Source organism: Cupressus sempervirens, chromosome 6 (genome assembly GCF_028749045.1).
Source record: "Cupressus sempervirens isolate cs-2001-9-10 chromosome 6, ASM2874904v1, whole genome shotgun sequence".
NCBI lineage: Eukaryota > Viridiplantae > Streptophyta > Pinopsida > Cupressales > Cupressaceae > Cupressus > Cupressus sempervirens.
In genome coordinates, this window is record NC_143123.1 from 513,839,267 (window position 1) to 513,861,878 (window position 22,612).

The 22,612-nt window shown below is 35.0% G+C and overlaps 1 protein-coding gene across 1 annotated transcript in view; it reads left to right on the top strand.

Moving 5' to 3' along the window:
• The window catches only part of INDH (INDH1(iron-sulfur protein required for NADH dehydrogenase)), a 191,561-nt gene that overhangs the window by 117,120 nt on the left and 51,829 nt on the right, over positions 1 to 22,612 (top strand). The window contains exon 5 of the mRNA XM_089788749.1: positions 5,465 to 5,591. Coding sequence (XP_089644875.1) covers positions 5,465 to 5,591 — 127 coding nt within the window. The remainder of the gene's footprint in view (positions 1 to 5,464; positions 5,592 to 22,612) is intronic.

Below are 22,612 nucleotides of genomic sequence, written 5' to 3' on the forward strand. Positions count from 1 at the left end.
CTTCTTATAATTTTGGACCTGCTAAAAATGACTTCCAATAATTTCGGCCCTGCTAAAAATGCCTCCTGAAATGCTGAAATGCTGAAAATGGCCTTAGGCCCAATGATGCCCTAGCTGAAGTGATTGAAGTATCACCTCCAAATGTGCAACCCTTCAAAGGATATTTCACCTCCCCAGTTATGCAAAATCCTTAGGAGTCTCCGTTCCCAAAGATCAACTGACTATCTGAAACCACTTGGCTCCACAATAGACTATGTGACTGAATCACAATTTGATGTCAAGAGATAAATAAACAACTGAATGATCAGAATGAAGCTCGGGATGCCTATTTATTCTTTTTTCTCCACTTTCTCCAAAAACTTCTAGAACATTATTTTATTTTATCTATTAAGTGACTTTATAAAATATTTTATAATTCAAGTCACTTTATTAAATTAATTAAATATAAAGTTACCTTTTAATATTTATTTATTTGATAACTGTATAAATAATTAACTTAATACCACTATTTTATTTAATTAAAATAATTAATTAGTCATCTTCATAAAATATTCATTATTTTGGAGAACCTAATTAATTAAATTAATTAAATCAAATTGCCTCCAAAATGGAGACATGACAGTATGGATGGTTAGATGTAATTGGAAGTTATATGGGCATGAAAAATTGCGAGGAACACACAAGGACTAATTAGATAGTGAAGATATCAGTATAGTTAGTTTTGGTATAGTATCTATATTTCTTATATAGATTGTAATTCATTGTATAAACAATGAACTTCTGCATACAACTCCTAACAAGGTTGAGGCCTCTAACAAGGTCTAGTCCTCTAACAAGGATAAATGTACTAAAATATATGTAATGGACTCCTAGTAGGGTCAACACTCCATACAAAGTATGTTTGATTAGTATATCATTTTCTTGGTACTATTTGGTGGATATTTTGCAACCAACAATTTTTTCAAATCCAATTGCAAAATAGGTAGACTAGCCACAACATATGAGACAGAGGCTCTCCTACTTTTAAGGGAAGACTCCACCTTCTCACTGTTCCTTGGATACACTCAAGTTAAGAAAGAAGTAATATTTTGAAATCGGTGTTAACAATATTCTTTCCTCTTAACTCTAAGGAAAGAATCCACTTACTTGCGGAGCGAGTAATGTGCAAGATGAAATCTCTTACTACATTTCTGTCTAGTGCCGGGAAACGGTGATACCGATAAACCAACACCAACTCAAAGGTTGGTTGAAAGTGTATTAGTTTGGTGGCTCTAAGTCCTATTTTAATCTATTCTATAAGAATAACCTCTACCATTGGGGCACAAAGACTTCCAGAAGTAGTGAATTCTAACTATTTCTATGAATTGAGAAGGCAATACAAGCTACGGTCAAAACTCCCAGTTTATGTATCACCACAATTGCTCCTAGTCAAAGCTTCGGCTCCGACTATTTCTTAACTCTTTATGCTCAATTATTTAAACTATACAACAATAACATGAATGAAAGAAGACAGACACAGATTACAGTCAGAGCTTCCAATTTACACTTATCACAATTGCAGTCAATCAAAGTTCAGCTCCAGTTGCTGCTTTGTATTCACTTTTCATCAAAATAGTAATACACAATCAAAGTTATGCTTGCACAGGTCTATGAATGAACAAGGTGTTCAGAGTATTGATTAGATACTCATGGAACACATGTGATGGCTGGAAATGAACCGGAAAGTATTATGTAGTTGGATGGAAAGGGCCAAAGTGAGACTTAGAAGGATGGATTGCATGTGGGCAATGATGGGTTTTCATTTGTATGCCCAAGAATGCAAGCTAGGTGCATAGGAATGCATGCAAATAATGACTTTGGTATTTAGAAGTGTGACCTTTTACCAAAATTGGGTTCTCTAGAGGTAATTACGTTTAATAATTACTTGAGGTACACATGTAATCAGGTTCGAAGGATGTAATTGCAAGGAAACTGGACATAATATGCATTGACATGGAAAGATGAAAGGTGAAAGGACGTGGATGCACTTGCATTCTTGGGTAGAATTTCACAACTTCTTCCTAAAAGGGAAAACAAGAAAACAAAAAAACAAGAAAATAAGAAAACAAAAACTTACCTCTTGCTATTGGCTTAGACATGAGAAACTTCGAGATGTTTATCTACATGCAAACTCGTTTTTGGAATATGGAGGATTTTCAAGCATTTGAAATGAGAAAATCTCATCTTATTTAAAGGGAAAATGCAAAAGATATGGCATGCCTTTGAACAGGTGGACAAAGATGAGCCAAAAAATGCATTTAAATAGCAATGCAAGCAAGAAATGAAAGCAAAGCTGAAATCTTCTACTTACTTGGAGCTCAAAGAGCCAAATGTGGAAGAAAGAGAAGTTGAAATGGAACAATCTTCTTCAAAATCGAACTCTCCAAGCCTATTTCAATGTTGCAAATGCAAATCCATACGCTCAAACACTTGGTCGTTTTTGCATGTAATGGGCAAAATGCAAGCAACAAAACCTTGAAAATGCAAAATGTTTGTGCATTGGATGTGTACACGAGGCATTTTAAATTAAAAAACATGCCTTCTTGATGCAAAGACATGGGTCATTTTTGAAGAAATAAGGCAAAAATGTGATTCTTAGATGCCAAAACAAGCTGCCAAATGCAAAAACGTGCCCTTGCTGCTGGTTTGTTTGAGCTGGAAATGCATTTTTGTAGCCTCCAAATGCAAAAACGTGACTGGAATCATGGCTCCAAAATGCAGATTTCTGGGCGTTTTTTACAAATACGTGGCTTTGAAATGCATATATATGGGTTGTTTTTTCCTTGAGAATGCAAAATCGTGTTCCCCAAATGTATATTCATTCATTAGAATGTAAAAATGTGACCCTCCCATGCAAAAACGTGGATAAAAATCCGTATTTCTGGGCATTTTTTGTGAAAACTTGTCCAAAAAGTGCATGTATTTGAAACGTTTTTGACTTAGGAATGCAAAAACGTGTTCCTCAAATATATTTGCATGAGATGGAATGGTGAAATCGGACCATATAGATGCTTTTACATGTAAATAATGCATTCATATGATGGCTGAAAGTTTAAATCGCACTCTCAATGAGCCATTACATATTTATATTTTGTTTAAAATACATGTTATTGTGTAAATCACACTCTAAATGGGCCTTTACATATTTGCTTTTTCCTTCCTAAGTGCAAATCACACTCTAGAGGAGGCATTACATATTATATATTTGGATATTTTTGCTTGGGAGAGCAAAAAGGGAATCTTGGAAAGTCATTACATGAGTTTTGAATGCAAAATTGGATTCTCTAAGAGACATTACATATAAAATTCATTGGTTGGAACTGCATTTACATGTAATGGACTCCTAACATATTTCAAATATGCATTTACATGTTAAAAATCGGATTCTAAATATGCATTTGCATATTTACATGTAATTGAGTTAACACAACTTAAATGACCAAGTACGCACATGTCTAATTGATTTTCGAGTTAATATTAGTTGATTGGGTCAAAAATAAAATTTATACTACTATAGTTTATATATCATGTAAAATCATTATTAAAAAAGTAATATTTAACTTAGATGTTTTAAAATAAAACATAAAGTAATACTCTAACATTAAATTAGAACTATATAGTTAATAAAGTCACTTAAGTGAAAAATTTAAAAGTAGTTCAACATGAAAATATAATATAAAGTGCACTATAGTCACTTAAGTGATAAATTTAAATGATAAAGTAACTTAAAAACATAACGTAAGGTCAATTTATGTTATATTTTTCAAAAAGTGAATGTTAACATTAAAATATAACATGATGTTTTAAATATGCAATTGCATTTGGAGAGTCCACTTTTTGGGCACTTTAATGATTATATCTTTTGACTTCCAACTTACCAAGTTCGATTAAGCCTTTAGATATACCGATCGAAGGGAAAACTGAAAGCAAGAGATTGAATGACCAAAAGACTAAAATCAACTAAACACTCACACAAAAATGCAGGAAAGGATATTGAAGGGTTCAAAACTCAAGCATAAGCTTTAATAAAAAAAAAAAACGAAACAGACTTGATGAAAGCATTTAGTAAAATGATTTATTATACAAATTGGGGTTGATTGGTTGATTAATGTTAGGCAATTAAATAATGAACTATCTCAAAGAAACACGAAACGAAGTTGAAAAAGATTCGTACTGTTACTTACATTTTGTGGTGACAAAATGAAAGAGAACAAGTACCATCCCCACTAGGGCCTTCCCTTGGCTAGGGTTTCCCTAGTTAATGAAACATGGTGTTATGAGTTTCATTGTGTTATGCACTTTTCATTTCAGTTTGTTTATATATGCAACTATATGGTTTTAAATTTCCTGCCAAGTATTTAAAAGTATTATTTTATAATTAAATTTCTGTAATTATAAATTTCTGAAGTAATTATAAATTTCTGAAGTAGCCCTTTGAACTCTCATTATTAGGCCCAAACATAAAAGTAGAATTATTATATTTCTTTTCTTCTACCAATTCTTTATCGCAGTAAAAAAAAATAGGCTAAAGGTCATCTCCTTGTTCTTAATTTGTTAAAGAGGACTTAACGTGTTGCTGTCATCTTTTGGTGCACAAGCAAGGGTGTAGTATTAGCTTGATAAGACATTTTGCAAGTAGCTAGTTAATCTTTTTGCGTGGTGGCAAAACTTGGGGTTTAGTGTACATGACCCTTGTCATGTTCTTCATTCATTTGTTAGATTTCCTCTAAGGATGTCACTTGGAAAGTCCCTTGGGTTTAGTTGAGCCTACAGTGAAGTAGAGAATACCCACTCTTAGAAAGTGGTTTTTAAGCATCCATGCATTGTTGTGCATCCATGTTCTATCCCTTTGCAAATAAATCTTTGGCTTTGAAGATTGGATTGTACCCTCCGAGTATGGAAGTGCAGTATGTTATATGTGTATACACTGGTTTTCTACCTTTCAAATTAAAAACTTTTTTTTCTAATGTATTGCATTCAAAGAGACATGCTTTTGTATTGATGATATATCCAACTTGACTCTTGATATACTTCTACTGTTACTGGATACATGTTCTTTTCTTTAGTAATTTGACATATTAAAGATTTTTGATTTTCAGAGCATGATACAATCTCATGTAGGTGAATACCATTTTGTAACATTTAAAGTTCTAAATGTTTTTAGTGTCCTTTTAGACCCCTTTTCCAGATAATTACAAGATCAATAATATATATATTTTGGATTACCCTTATTACCCTTTAAAGAATAATTAGAGTAGTAATTACTAATTTGAGGGAAGTTAGCAGTATAATTAAAATTGTTGAGTTTCTTTTTGGAAAATGAAGGTTGATTATTCCTAAAAGATTCAATAACTATTGGTAATATTTTAATTCTTAATAATGTAAAATTATTGTTAACATTAAATCCACTTATATTTCTTTATAGGTGATGAGTGCTTTGGAGAAATTAACAAGAGGTGTTGCATGGGGGAATATTGATATTCTAGTAGCTGACATGCCTCCTGGAACTGGGGATGCTCAATTATCAATGTCACAACGTCTACAATTGTCAGGTTAGATTTGTAAAATCTAGTTGCAAAGACAATTTCAATATGTGGCAAAGGATTTATCAGAGAATGGTAGAAAATATTTAATTTGGTTGATATAAGTTGGATGGTTTTGAAGGCATAAGTTTTTAATGAACTCTACTTCTATCAATGTTTCTGATTTCATGCCTTCGTATTGTTGGATATAGGCTTAGATGAACTTTCTCAACTTCCTAGAATGACACACTTTGATCTGTAAACTCTCCAAATAAGTAGAATCTATGAATTAGAAATTAATAATAGTACTTGCTCCTAGTAACTTTAATGTGTGTGTGTGTGTGTGTGTGAGAGAGAGAGAGAGAGAGAGAGAGAGAGAGAGAGAGAGAGAGAGAGAGTTGTTGATCAAAGAATGAATAAACATGTTCTTATGAAAGAATTCGATACAAGAATTTGGATTTTCATGCTCAAACTACCTAGAGAAAGAAAAGCTAGAGTGTGTTGGTGGCAAATAGTAATATTGTACTACTTATACTACAGTTTTAAAATTGTCTAATACAATAGGTTTCTTGGATGTAAGCTACCCCTTTCTCCTCTAACAATGGATTCTATTTTCTCAACCCTTATACCACATTGTAAATAGCTAGATCCTTTTGACATTTGTTGAATACAAATATATTTATTCTCACATTGATTTGAAAAGACTATTTTCTTTACCTCCGTTTATATATTTTTGCATGTAGGAAGGTTGTCTGAAGACTTGAAATTGTTCTTACACATGCTAGAAGGTGAAACAATGCCTCTTTGATTTGCATTCCAATTTCTCAGGTCACTTTGTCTCGAGACTTGAAATTGTTCCTACACATGGTAGAAGGTGAAACAATGTCTGTGTGGTTTGCATTCCAATATCTCAGGTCACTAGTTGCTTTCCTATTGTGGACACTGCCATGTTTGCAATCCTCAGCATTCCCAAACAACTTCTTCTGTTTTCTGTTTGTTTGATTAATTAATTTCACGTTTTTTTTCCAAAAGGGGTAAATGCTTTTGTCCTGGAGCTATGAAATAGAGAATAAACAAATAGGGTACCTCATCCCTAATTTAAATATTCAAAAATCACTTTGGTGAGGTTAGAATGTTGATGGCAAGAAAACGACCACAACTTAACCATCACACTATGCGAATGCCCACTTACTCATTTTAATGTTTGCAAAATACACTTCTTTATGTTTTTATTAGATTTTTCTCAACCATATAGATCACGCCTGCCTTACTAGAGAGGCATTTGATCCGACAAAATCTTAGTGAGACTTGAAGTGAGGATATCCATCTAGTGTTCGATGACACTTTGCACATAATGTACTTGGACATATGCCTCACCCTATTCTTGTGGGGGGTGGTGGATGCTTCTAATATGAGAGTAGCTCCCCCGGGATACTCAACAAGCAACACCTCTTCTTCCAAGTCCCTGCATAGGATAGAAGATCAATAAATAATGGAGTTCACAGCCATTAGTAGCAGCTTATGTAATCATTGAGGGAAGCCACAGGGTATTTAGCAGCTGCTTGAGGCAGAGAGGAAGATGTGGGTTGCCTATAAAGGCACGTTGGGGATTTTGATGCATCAATAGGCACTACATTGGTGCCAAGGTTCAGATTATTTCCAGAATATGCCTGCTATACATTTTAATGCTTTAAATGCAAGCTGTGATTGTCTCCAGGTTTTGAATATTGCAAATTCTTTAATTTACTGAATTGAAATAGAGGAATTCTTGTGAATAGTTTGTAGCCATTAGTTTGTATGCAAGCTGTATGACGAAATGCCTTTGAATAGTTTGGGGTATTTTCAGAATGATGTAATTGCCAAGTATTTGACAAAATTCCATTTGGAATTTTAAGAAAATTTGAATGATATTATATAGTTGTTTGCAAGTCTATCTCATTGAATATCAGATTGTCAATGAAGTGTTTGACAAAATGTCAAACATCCAAAATTGGAACCATCCAGTGTTTGCTATGAGTTAGAACCACATGGGCTCCTACAGGGGTATTAAAGTGGGTTCCTGCCATCTTGCTAGGGTTGGAAATCATTGAGCTCACACGTTTGAAAACTGAGTGACCCACACTCTTGTTTGGTTTGGATATGAGACAGAGACATAGCTTTAAAAAAAACTGTTAAGGACCTTTCTCAAGCTCAACTAAGGTTAGGTAATGATGTGTAGCATTATGAAAATTATTTGTTGACAAAATCTAGACACTTCCACATCCACAAGTAAAGATCTAACACAATATGTGATAAGCAAAATGTTGTGAAAACATTTGTAAATGCAATGCTTAATATGATTGAGGAATATAACACTCTTCCTCAATATGTTAAGAAAGATTTATCTTTCTCCCAGTTTATGGACTTTCATGCAAAGTTATGTGGAATGATTTGTTCAACAAAGAAACAATATCACATCATAGCTCATGACTTATTTTCAAGAAGAGTTGGTTCAGGTAGGAACAGTCAAATGTTGTTTAGCTGTAGGAGGGAAAAAGTTATGGAAGAAATGGACATTAACAATTCTGATTTTTATAACAACAATCATAATGCTGAGCCTATGCATGACATGGTTGTATGGAGTTTCCTAGTGTTAGCACTCAAGATTTGGTGTTAAAAACGAGTTATGTGATGCAAACGTAGGTCACAACAAATCTGATTTTATGAAGCAGACCTTGAAAAATAAATCAGAAAACTTAATGGTTGGTAATAGGTTCCAGGACCAAGTTTTGGATGGACATGCAACTACCTTCAGAGAAGTGTTAGAAGATACTGTCATATTAGCAGTTACTACCTTGCTAGTTGGGCCATTTGTTGAGGTGCTTGGCAACAATGCTTTGGATGTTGATGTGTGCACTGATGATAGCGCATATTTTGTTTGTTGTCCTTCATTTTGTCATCACAAAATGGAGGTAACACTACAAAACTTTGCCAATTAAGTTTCAATTTATTCTAACTCATTATATGATTGGCTAAAATTGGTCAATTAATCCTTCCCAATTCATATTATGAATCTTTTTATTGAAGGTTCTCGTTAAGTTGCTTTCGTATTTGAAAGCTTGATTGGAATTTTCAGATCTAGTTACATATACTTGATTTTTGAGGCCTTCAAAGTCCTTTTTTGCATTTTAGTGTGTTTGTTTGGATTGTTTTAGTCTTTTTGTTTCCTTCAAACTTGTTTCCGGAAGGTCCTCATTTTGAGCTATCTTAGGACTCAATTAGAGTTGTAAATCAAAAGATTGTAAGGTTTAAGTGCATGTGTAATCAGACTGTAGAACCCCAATTGCATATTTTAAATATAAAACCTTATAGTTTGATGTTGTGTTGCACTTTTTGACATTTTTAACTTAAAATCAGTTTAAAATTTGTTTTTAAGTTATATAGTTGCACTTTTTGATCTTTTAAGTTATAACTTAAGTCACCTAAGTTATACAGTGCACTTTTTAATCTATTTTGAAATTATGTTTACACTATATGTTATAACTTAAACCAATAAGTGAAAAGTGCACTTTTTCAACCCATTTACACGGCACACAAAAATGTTGTGTAATATGTAATGGACCCCAAAAAGTGAGGTTCACTTAAGTGAGTAAATTAAACATGTGCAAATTAGAAACACCGAGTTCTTTTGAGCGATTTACACATATAGTTGAGGAAATCTGCAAATGCACTCAAAAATTGTGATCTTCCTTGTGTTAAATATGTAGTTGCATCCAATAAGTCTGATCTTGCTTGTTTTGTCTCATTCCAAGAGGCAAATTGCACTTTTGAGGCCAAATGCATATTGCATATACATATCTTTAATATGCAATGTGTATTTCCTCCTCAAAACCACAATCAGTCAATTAAACATGTGCAAATTAGAAACAACAAGTTTCTTTAAGTCATTTACACATGTAGTTGAGGAAATATGCAAATGCACTCAAAAAGTGCGATTTACCTTGTGTTAAATATGTAGTTGCATCCAAAAGGTCTGATTTTGCTTGTTTTGCCTCATTCCAAGAGGCAAATCACACTTTTTGAGGCCAACATATTGCATATGACATTTTTTCAATATGCAATGTGTATTTCCTCAAAACCATGATTGGCTATGAAAACAACTTGTTATCTACCAAAACTACTTGGCTGAGCGGTTTTGCATGGCATTTTAAATATGCATTTCATAATGAAAACCACGATTCGCTCACATGTTAATGCAATATGCAATCCACCTCTAAAAGTTCGACCAACTCCATACTTGCACATTTCATGTCAAAGGCAACGTGCATTTAAATTCAAAAAGTGCAATTTGTTTAAGACTTATGCAAACAAGCAAAGAGTAATTGTATTGAAAAATTGTGATTAAGGACTAAGGCCAAATATGCAAAATATGGCTGGAAAAGCCCGATTTGTTTTCTGTTTGCCTTTTACACAACATGTTTAAATATGCCAATCATTTGAAAAACCTCTATCTCCGTACTGCCTTCAAAAACCAATGTGTAGATGCAAGGGAAAAGTGCGATTTGCACTAAAATGACCAATTTTAAATATGCAAATGATTGTGAAAAGTGCAATTCGCACTTAGCACAAAAATGCAATGTATAAGTGAATGTGAAAACTGTGATTTGCATGGAAATGCCAAATGTGTAATATGTACTGTGGCAGGAAAAGCCTCATTCGCATTATCTTTCCATTTCCAACATGTAGGGCAGCTAAAAAACTACAATTTTCTTGCGCATTCCATTCACATACACTTGGTCTTTACATTTGAAAAATGCAAATGCTCACAAAAACCGTGATCTGCTCTTGAATGTCAATTTCCAACATGCAAACAAGCTGGAAAAGGATGATTTGCACTTAGAGAGTATACTTGCATCATTTAAAATATACATTGGCACATCTAAAATGCAATTTAGTGCTAGAAGTTAGGGATTTTCAAAAGCATTGATTGTCATCTGCAAACCCATTGAAAAACCCAATTTTGAAGAAGAGAATTTCGTTCGCTCTTCTTCTTGCTCCTAGTTTTTCTCTTTCCTCTCCAAGTAAGTGTAAGATTTATTATGATAATAGATAGTTTCTATTATCGCTGTTTAGTATCTAATGGTTATCTATTGTAATCTCCTGTATATATTAGAAAGTATCTAATATTTAGTTTCTTGTTTCTAGAATAGAATGTTTCTTTTCTTTATGATTGTTTCATAAGGAAACATCATTCAGTCTCTTGTATAAATTGATCTCTTGATCATTGTTAATATCAAGCAAATATTTACGATTTACTTCATAATATGATATTAGAGCCAATATTTTAAAGTTTTTTTGAAAATCCTAATTTCTTTTCCAAAATTGTCAGACCCTATTTTCAAAATTATTTTCAGTGATATTTGCTTTGAGCTAGGGTTTTGGTCTGCTACTAATGGTGATTATTTTGCAACTATCGTTTGTATCCCTATGATTATTTGTTTTTAGCTGTTCACGTCTAGAAAAATTGTGCCATCTTTTCGGTTGTTTTTTCTCTCTACAAGTCTGTTGGGTACCATTTTTTCGGGTGCTCTAATCGTTGCAAATTGCGACCCTACTATGGTTTACTACCTTGGCAAATCGTGACTTTTTTTTTTGTTGCAAAAATCATGGTTTTTTTGAGTTGTATAATGTGTGCTGTTTTTCCCTTTTTGAGGTTTTTTGCAGCCTCCAATTGCCATTGCTGGAGGCGCCTAGGGTTTTCCAACCTATTGCTGTTCACTCACACCTCAAATCTGACCTAGAAAAGACATTTTTTTCTGCATTTTTGCCTTTTATTTTGGGGTTTTTTTGCAGTGAGGGCCATTTTTTGTTAGAACCCTAATTTTCCATGCCAGGTCAATTTTTTTTATAGATTCGTTGTGGGTTTTTCTAAATATCAATTGGGTTGTCTGTTTTTTTTGTGAGTCCCGATTTTCGTGTGTCAATTTTTCAAGCCAGTGGATCCAAAATTCGACATTTTTTTGTGTGTTTTTCGAGCTCTCTTCTGGGTACCACTTAAATTTTTTTGGGTCTTCCATTTTTTGGCTTCAAGTACGTGCCTTCACAGATTTTCACGTCTTTTTACTAAAAAACGTGCTATGGCATCTTTGACTAATATTTTGCTTGAGGGCAATTCAAAATTCAATGGTCGGAATTATAACACATCGAAGCAATGGATATTAGCAATCTTTCAATATCGGAACATTGATCAAATTGTTCTGGGTGTTATGCAACATTTGACTGCAACTGGTACTGATCATGATACATGGGATCTAAATAATCAGGAGATGGTGATGGTTCTCAAATTATCCGTAGCTGATGGTTAGCTCCTGCAGATTCCATTCGAAAAAACAACTTCTAAGATATGGGAGCATCTGAAGAAACTTCATGAGACATCAGAGAAAAGCAGAGCCTTCTTTCTCTAGAACATTCTGTTTTCTATTATCATGGATGAGTGGAAATCGCTTTGGGAACACCTGAATAGGATTCAAGAAATCCGTGATTAGTTGCTTTCCATTGGACTCTAGATAGAGGAAGAGGACATTGTGGTCATAACCCTCAAAAGTTTGCCGAAGTCCTACGAGCATTTTATCGACTCTCAACATCACTTCTACTAGTGTTGATTTGAAGTTCACAGATCTTTGCACACTTCTACTTCAGTAAGTGCGATGGAAACAACAATTTGGTAGCAGTTGCAGCTCCCCCTCCACAAAGCAAGCCTTTGTTGCTGAACCCTTTTAGAAGGATAAGGGAAAGTCTCATTCACAACAGTCTTCTCAGCAGAGGTCCTCTGCTCCAACTTCAAATAGGAAAAAGAACATTTAATGCAACTATTGCCACAAGTATGGGCACATGAAGGTTGAATGTCTGAAGCGCTTAGCTGCCCTATCTAAGAAATTTGGTTCGCAGCCCACAACTAACAGTGCGCAGCACACCGAGCAAACAAAATTTTCTTTTTACACCTTTTGACAGCTTCGTGCTCTAGATAGATTACAATTAAGGGAGGGTATTACAATAATAGATTATTTCTATTATCTCAGTTTAGTATCTAATGGTTATCTTTTGTAATCTCCTGTATATATTAAAAAGTTCCTAATATTTAGTTTCGTGTTTCTAGAATAGAATGTTTATTTTTTTTACAATTGTTTCCAAGGAAACATTGTTCAATCTCTTGTATAAATTGATCTCTTGATCACTGCTAATATCAAACAAATATTTACCAATTACTTTGTAATAAGATTTGGGTTTTATTTGCATTTCTTGTTCTTGTTGCTTTTTTGATGCATTTATTTGCTCTTTGCTTTCCATTTGTTTAGTTGCAACACTAGAATTTTTTTCTAAGTTGTAAATAAGCTAAAAACTCTCATTCTTTTTAATTCAAAAAGGATTCTTCCAAAAATGAAATTGCTTACAAGATTGAAGTGTTGAAAGTTATGTTGAGTCAAAGCAAGAGGTATGTTTTTTTTCTTTTCTTTGTTTTGTAGATACTTTGTGTGCTTGTTGTTTGTTTTTGGTTTGTTTTTTGAAATTTCTCCCAAAGAGTGCAAGTATCTTTTCATATTCCAGCCTTCATATTCATTCCATTTCCAAATTTCCCCAACTCCACATTTCGCAAATATGTAATCGGACTTTTAAAACCCGATTACAAATTTGCATAAGCATAAAATAGTGAGTTTTTCACCACACATAGATGTGTTTCTAAAATCCGATTTTGGTGAAGGTTCACATTTTTGAAACACAAGACTCTCATCCACGTTTCCAAGCCACATTTACTTGCATTCTTATCCACTCAAGCCAAAAGGCCATATTTTGCCCATATGCAATCCTCATTGAAAACCTCGATTTTGGTTATTTTTGCCCAAAATACAAGCTGTTCAAACCATTTCCAGCCTTCCTAAGAGTTCAAAAAGTAGCTAAATCATACTTTGAACACTTATCCTTCATAGTTCTATCTTCATTGTTGAAATCCCAAGAGCCCTCATGGATCCAATCCTTTTAGAAGATGTTTTTACCCTTTGGAACTTTCATGTTGCAGCAAATTTTCCAAGTTACGATATGTCCGAGAAATCTACACATTCAAAAGTAAAGGGAAAGATGAAATATCAATATGACAAAGAGTTGGTACATCCTTCTCCATCTTAGGTTTCATCTTCACATAATGGAATCACAGATACAAAAATAGGTAATGTTGATATGGCAGATTTTCTACAAAGGATTGATATGCCCACTTAAGAGAATGCTACGAATCAAAAGAAGTAACATTCACTTGGCTTCTAGCTTTCCAATGGCAGCCCTGGAACTTGAATTTGTGTGGGAATGCGCCACACATTTCGACACGAAAACAAAGTCAATCAAGGATTCTGATGGGAAGGTTGTCCTTAGTTTGCTCCGAGATATTAATGAAAAGATTTTTTAAGTACCAGAGACTTCAAAATGTGTAAAAGTAACTCAGGAAAACTCTCAGCAAATGTGGAATGAAAATAAGCTTGATTACATCAACTATTTCAATGAGAATTGGCTAATCAACAAGAGAATAAACTTCTCTAGATGGTCAAAAGTTATGCATAGGACATATTTTGTCAAGAAGTCAATGACTTTATTACTCTTCTTAACAAAGTTGTGGCCTCAGAGTTTAATCATTTTGAACCATGGATGTACAAGTTCATCTATAAAATCCTTGAAAGGAAAGAGCACATTGATTGGGGAGAAATTATAAGTATGACAATATGTGAGCATTTAGTTCATGTTAAGAGCTCCCTCTCTTTCTACATGAATTCTTATCTTGTCTACATTGTTGCAACAATGGGGACTTTCTCAAGACTCTCTACCAAGGGAGATAGGGGAACTATTATGGAACAACTCACTTTTACAAAAAACGAGAAACATTATAGAAGGGTACAAGATGCCTTCTATGGAAATTTGAAGTGTTGCTTTAATAGAGAGTTGACAAAGAAGAGAGTTTTCGATGAGGCATGAAAGAAGGTGAGTTGGCATGGGTGCTTGTTCCTATAGTTGCCAACTTTCACATACATGAGAGTTGGTTGCTTTGAAGGAGAACCTTATACTCTACTGAGGTATACTACTGACAAGATCATCCTAATGGAGTTGGCTAAACAATGCATGATTGTGAAAGTATACCAGACCACTTAGTACAGACCAAGATTCAGGATCTCTTATACAAATCCTTTGCAAATTGGCAAATATGGGATCACCATGGTGTTCAAAGCCAAGTCTATGAAATTTGAACTTCAGGTAATCACATTGAAGAAGTTCAAATCTAGGGAAGATTTTGACTATAGAAGAATGGACTCTAAGATCAAGAGAACATTCACCCATGTTCATTATGTGGAGTGTGTGTGGATAGATCTTCAGGGTGAAACAGTGGTAGCCAGGACAGACTATTGCCGACTCACATTACAAAAGATCATAGATCTTAACATAGTTCCTATTCTAGAAAGGGTTGAGGATGATATAATTTGGATCCAAAATACCGTAGTAGTCAAATTGCAAAGCTTCCTCCTACTCCTATCCAGTGGGAACAAAAGGATTCTACATCCATATTTGATAGATTTCAGGCCATCCTCATGAATATTTGAAACCTTATTCATGGCTGAAAAGTAAGGGTTTGAAAAAGATAAAGCTGAAACTTGGTATAGATTGCAACCATTTTGGTCCTGTGGGTCGAAAGTTACAGGTTGGACATAAAAAGAAAGATGGTCCCTCTACTTTAGAACCAAAAAAGCGGTAAAATATGAAGATTAAGCAAGGGGTATTTTTCAAGCATCTCATTCTTCTCTAGCTTCACCAAAAGCGCAAGATTTAGATGAAGAAGAGGTAGTCTTCTTTTCACCTTCACAACGATCAAAGGCCAAAGAATCATCTATCCTAGAGAAGTCTTTCTTGTCTACATTGGACATCGATGTGGATTCCTTTTCAAGAGTTTTCGTACCCACCATTCTATCTCGAAGATGAACATTTCAGCAATACCTATCTCTTCTGCAGCTCCTGCCCTCATAGCAGAACAATGTGAGAATTTGGAAAATGTTTTTGAGACCTTTACTTTTCCTACTCTTAGAGAAGGTCAAGTTTCCTAACTTCATATTTCAACTGCTAGGTTCGAACTGTTTAGGACAGAGTAATCTCAACAAGCACCCATGGTACCATTTGTGTAGATGGATGCATGCATCTCAAGGACATATATAAAATCAAGATCAATTTCTGCAATAACAACCATCCCAGTTTCCATTGAGGAAGATTTTAGCTTACCAACATGGGTTAACAACATTATTGTGAAGAGGAGGAAGATAGAATTACCACCTAACAATCTTTTTCCTAAAAAGAATAAATCCAAGCACACAAAGCCAAGACTGTCTCATGAATCCTTGTTGATTTTGAGAAAACCAAATATGTTGAGATCGTAGAACCCTTGGTAGACAAACTGTTTGAAGAGCTTCTTGCTTCATATTACAAGTTCACCAAAACTGAATTGGAAAACAATCTTGATTGGAATGTCAGAGGGATGTGTGAGATGCAGTTTCTACCTTGTCTCTTCGAAATGATGAACTCTGGAAAAGAAAGAATCAACTCAAGCTGGAGAATACTTGCCTTCACAAGATTATGCACCATCTTTCTTCACAATCCATTCTCACCACACCTCATTCTAAACAGGTGAATTGGAGAGCTGAAGCAACAAAGAGTTGGTTTGAGCAAATTGTCATAGAGGGGCTTCAAGCCATAAGGGATGTGCATAAAGTTCTTGGATCCCTTAAAGACATTGGCTCTAAGCTCAAGAGTACTCCCTCTTCTTTTGACCAAGAATTGAAAACCTTGGACTAAGACTTGAGTATTTGGGAAAAAATGCCAGAAATGGACTTGGATGTCTTGACTACATACACGATCATCACATGCTTAAAGTGTTCTATGAATACTAGGGGCTCATGGTCAACAAGGTGCAGGTAATAGAAGGGTTGGTAATAGAGGTATAGTAAGCCCTTAGAAGTTGCATTGTTGTTGAGACTTGCATAATGGATCCCTTGTCCAAATGGGATTCAAAGTCTTCATCGTAGATAATAACTTGTTGGTAGAGGAAACTAAAACCTCATAATTCACCACGAGGATCATTGCGGAATTTGAAGTAGATAATTTTGGGGTTCATATTATGAATAAATTTTCAGCAAAGCACCTGTGGTAGTTTATTGAAGAGAATTACCAGGCTGTCAAGAAATGTAATGCTACAGGTATTAAAGTAAATGCAGTTGCGTGGAAGACATGAATTCCATATCCTTCAGTACCCTGCAATTGCATCACAAAGTACAAGGCCTTCACTAATAATCTGCGAGATTGATTCAACAATTTTCATCATTTCCTTCATTTTTGTTTAAGTTTGTTTCTAGCTTGTAGATTCAAAAGACATGTTGCATGTAATTGACTTGCATGCTATCGAATTACATGTACATCCAATCATGTAATTGAATAATTCTTCTTTCTTGGTTTGACTTATTTAAGGTGATTGAGTTTCTCCCACCTTTTTCTTCTTTTTTTCTCACTCCTTTGCTTATCTAAAGGAGTGCTCTTGATTGTAAATATCATTTTTTTGTATGCAAGAAAGCTCTACAAAACCTGTGCAAGCATAATTCTGATTTGTTGTACAAGTTGAAAGGGAGGTGAATAGAAAAAACAATTTGTTTTGAAGCTATTTGGAAACAATTGTGGTAGTACAAATTGGAAGTTGTGACTCGAATTTGTATTGCTATCTTTATAGTTCATATTAATCTTCTTTGTATTTGGAGCAAAGTGAGTAGGAGAAACAATATATTCTAAAGCTGTGTCTAAAAATGATTGTGGAGATATAAGTTGGAAGTCGTGTCTGCAATTTGTATTGCTTTCTTTAAGTCATGCATCTTATGAGAATCAGTTACTTTCTTGTCTGTATGCTGAAATAACTTATAGATTTAAAACTTAGAAAACATCTATTTCTAGAAGTCTGTTTGCCCCAATAGTAGAAAGTTATCTTTGAAGTATTGCATAGGAGTTTGTGAACCCCATAGCCACCCTTATAGTATAGCAAAATAGACATAGATCTAAGCTAGTACGCTTACAATCAACTTGTGAGCTGATTTGGGTTTATCGCTATCATTGTTCCAATTTTAAGGTAGAAGTGTACTTAGAGATCCATCTTGCCCATTATTTGTTGCGCAAGTAAGTGGATTCTTTCTTGTAAAAAGGAGGAAAGAATATAACACCCCTTCCAGTATCTCAAAATTCTTGCTTACCTTGAGTTGATCCAAGTAATATTGAGAAAGGGGAGCCTTCCCTTTAAGGTAGGACTTTGTCTTACACACTGTTGCTAGTACTCCTGTTTTGTGACAAAAGTTATGGAAACTGTCCATTGCAAAATATCCCCCCAACATTGTTGATCATGAGGTGAGTGTTGTGGATACAACTTCATATGACAATGTAGACTTTGATTCAGATAGCTTGCATGGGAGTCACAAGTTGCACAGTCCTCATCATTTGGTTGGGCAATTTAAGGCGTAATGGCAACGCGATTACCACAACCACAAAGCATTTTGATATTGCTCGTCAAATGTTGGCTATGTTTGGTTGGGGTACTCCTATGTTAGATGGGCACAATGATAGTGGCCTTTCCTTAGCAAAGTTCCATGCACTTCGAGAAGCCATTAGAATGATGAAACATGATTATTTACTATTATTGGCTAACAAAGACTATCTTCTTGAGTGGGATTATGGTGCAGGGGCACCCCTCAAAGACAAATACATGATGAAGACTCCTAGCATGGGCAATGACGAGAAGACATCTCTGAAGGTCAAGTCAAAGGTTTTAGAGCCAATCATGGCTATATATAATAATCAAACTCATAAGATGTATGTGATTCCTCAAGGTCATGATAAAGGCTTGAGCAAAATTGAATGTAATGGGAGGCCAATAGTGCCCAATAATTAAAAAGGGGTTAAAGGGATAGCAGACCAGTTGGTTAGGTCCTAGGAAGAGATTTGCCAAAAGTTTGATAAGTTTAAAATTAATTAGAATGAAGACATAAGAGTAATAAATTTGAATTTTCAAATTATGATGATTAGTTACCATTTGGAGGGAAACTAGTTTAGAGCCTTAACCAAGTTTGTAACACATTCCAACCAAATGAAATTGGTTGATGAAGTTGTCATGCACCCTATATAGCCTGTTCAACGCATAGGAGCAAGCACAATATAGATTTGAGCAACATTTGAATGGACAAACTTGAGAAATGCAATAGAAAGGGTCTTATTTTCAAAAATCTTTGCTTTTCATTGAGATCAGTTAGTTGTTTTGCACTTGTAATGGTTCAAAGACGTCTATAAACCCCTAAGGAAGTCTGGTAAATGCTTTGAAGTCTTTGTGGATTCATTCTTGATTGGTTACAAGAATATTGATCTTTTCTTAAACAATTTTGAGTTTATATTTGAAATGTTGATCATTCCATGAATGTAGGAGTCAGATTCTCATGGAATGATCATGTAAGAATATGTACAAAATAGTGCTAACAAGATTTTGATAGGAGGTGATCTTCATTGGAGTTTGGGTGTTTGAAGGACACTAGATTCACGGCTATGGAGCAGCAGTAGGAGATCTAGCCATTGGAGGCCTATGTTTTATGATTAAAATAGTTAATATATGTTGAATGGATGGTGTAATAACTTCCATTTGATTCTAGAAGTGATTTCTTGGTCGGATTTGAAGAGGCCCTAGTTTTTGGCTCAATTTGGTGAGGGTTTCATAGAAAGCATATATGGAGAGTTTCTAGGTTCAAAGTAATTGAAGAATTCTTAGTTTAGGATCATTTGAGGATATTGTACCAAGTTATAGGGTTGGGGAATAATTACTCCTTATAGTTCCTTTGTAAATGAGGGGATTTTATACCTAAAAAGAGACCCACAGTGTAACAGCAGAGACATGGTCGAAAACAACTCCACCTAATCTTTGGATATGTTGTAGAGAACCCAGATGCATATCCAAATATGCAATTTATTTGTCTGGTTTTTTGGCAAAGTTTGGAGAAAAACAGGACAATATTTGAGGGAGAATTAGGGTGTATAGGCCTAGTAGGCAGAGTTGTTTGGTTTTTCCTTGAGGATAGGCATTTGAAACTTGGTAGATTGGTTATTTGGGTTGGATTAGGGGATTCAAAGCCCTTAGAGTCCTGAGAAGTCATTGGAGAGATCAAGTGCTTGATTTGGGCAACCTAAGGCTTAAGGTTGTGTTGGGAAACTTGTGGGAAAACACATTGTTCAAGCATTTTTTATCATAGAACTTAAAAAGGCCCACCTTTCTCTGCATCAGATTGCACTTTCTATGATGTGTTGAGGAGAAAGGAGGAGGTAGATGAGATGGTAATAGTAGTGTTACCAGCCTTGGACTCAGTCAGGCCTCGATTGGGCTCAAACTTGGTCTCGGTAGCCTGACTTGGCAAATTAAAAAATCCCATGATAGTAGTGTTACCAGCCTTGGACTCAGTCAGGCTTTGATTGGGTTCAAACTCGGTCTCGGTAGCCTGACTTGGCAAATTAAAAAATCCCATGAAATTCAAAGATTTTAAAGGATTTTAAGTTTTTTTCATGCACCATTTTTCCAATTAATATCAAATACACAATAATTGAGATAAATAGAAGCTACTTTGCACACATATACAACTTTTTATAGACCACGTAAGTATAAATTCAATTTTTTGAAAGAAATTACTTAAAGTTATTATGAATAACATAACAGAAATCTGAAATATAGTGTAACTGTCAAATGTCTACAATATCCATGGAATCAAAGGTTCAAACCATATGTCAAAACAAAGGCTCATAGTAGCCCATGTCTTCCTATGACTACGCCTAAGATAGGACATGGAAGACTCTAGAGCCATCCTCTTTCCCTGTGTCTGAGGTTGAACCTGTTGGGACTCAAAATTGCCTTCCCGATTTTGAATACCATTGAGAATTTTAAGCCCTATAAACGCTTTTTAATGCCTATGTACCCGCCTGTCCATTTGAGCCCCTTAAGGTGTTTAATGTTTCTAACACCTTGCATTTAGCCTGTCTAAGCGTTCCGTGAAGAAAAATTGAGATTTTGAGCCATTTCGTGAAGTCTCATTTTGAGCAAATTTCAAATCTGCATTTTGACCTAAGTGTCAAATAGTGACAGGAAGCTGTGTTTTCCATTTAATATCTCGCACTTAGGAATGTTTCACGACTCGCCACTTTGGGAGTGCCTAGTGTCCATACCAGAGAGCCTATGTTTTAGATTTCGAGTCATTTCGAGTCCGTTTGCCTAGGTTTTGAATCCCTCAAAGTGGTCATTTAAATTTGTCATGTTGATGCACATTGCACATAATTCTGGGAAGCCCTGTTTGACGAGCTATAACTTTGACCCAGTTGACCGAAATGTTGAAATTCCTTTTCTGTTGCATTTTAGACGTCAGAGACTTGTTATGTTTCAAGTTTCAGCTTATGACGAATCCGTTTGATCAGTTTTCAAACACGATTCCAAACGCAATTTGTATCTTTTTACTGGTGTCAGCATTTGCAGATTTGTCGGAACCCCTGTTTGTGATGTCATATCTCCTGATCCGTGATAGGTCAAGTCAAATGGATTGTACCATTGTGTTGTCCTCTGAAAACACTCCAAGTGTGTCAATTTGCAAGTCATGATGAATCTGCTTGCACACTTTTCCAGGTCAATTCCATTTGCAAAAATCAATTTCTTGTCATTCTTTCCTGTCGGCAAATGAGTAGCCCGCTTTGAACACTCATCATTTGCACCCTGTTATTCATCATGAGCCCAAATCATAGATCCATAATGTCCTCATGACAAAGGACTAATGCCCCAGTTTTCGTCTTCCCGAGTCACCATTTGCCCAGTTTTCAAAGCCGATTCCAAACCCAGTTTAGTGTTTTTTGACATGTTTTCTTGTAGGTAATTTTGAGAAGGCAACTTTGATACCGGATATCTTTTCACTGGGAATTCTTCATGAGACAAGATTTGATAGGGTGCAAGAGTGTGGAACAACGAATCAGTGTGTTTGATTTCAGAGCACGATCAGAGGTTTGGATCAGTTTTTAAAGCCAGTCAAAGGACCTCTTGACATCAAATTGACAATTTGTAGAATAGTGATAAAATGAGTTTTAAATGATCAGTCAGAGATCAAGTTTGATTTGAATTAATATGAATGGTTCAATAGATCAGTTTGACAGTTCAGGTGTTTGAAAGCGAAATTTTTTATAGTCGGACCCACTTTGGGGCCCGACTAATTGCGTCAGATTGGTAAAATAAAAATTGGAGGTTCTCACTTATATTAAAGCTTTTCAAAAGATTTTATGGCTATTGATTAATTGCAATGAATAGCCAGCATGGAATTAGTCTAGGATAAAAGAAGAGTTCACGGGAATCTAGGGGTTCTCTTTCTACACAAGATAATGAAGAGAATGATATTGAACTCTTATAAGGATTTATCAACTCTATACGGGCAGATAATTTCTAATTGGACTATAATCTAGCATTTTGAAATTAGTACTTATGGACTATACTATACAGGAGAAATTATGACGAATTCAAGAAGCATTTCATGTTGAATTTTCTAGTGAAGCTAAGCATTGATATGTTGAACACTAATAAGGACCAACTGTTTGAACCATTGCAGAAAGAGAAGTCACACAAATCAAAGGAGAAGGTGGCTATTGGAAGGAGAAGCCGCAGTTTTAATACTGTGTAGAGGTAAAATTCCATGCATTAGAAGGTAGTTGTGAAAGTAAAATGTCAGAAACAATAATCCCATGCATAGGCAGGGGAGTTTAAGACACAAAATGCCCATTAGCAGGTAACTACCAAGTTTTAAAAGGCAAAGGCCGCTGCTGGAGTAGCAGCATGAAGACAGTCAAAGTAGTGGCTAGCATGGAAAGGCAGTTCATGGCTTGTCTTAAGAAAGGAAAAAATTGCAAAGTCTTTAAATGAATTTGCATTTATAGCAGTAGACTTGTGCATAAAGCTGAAG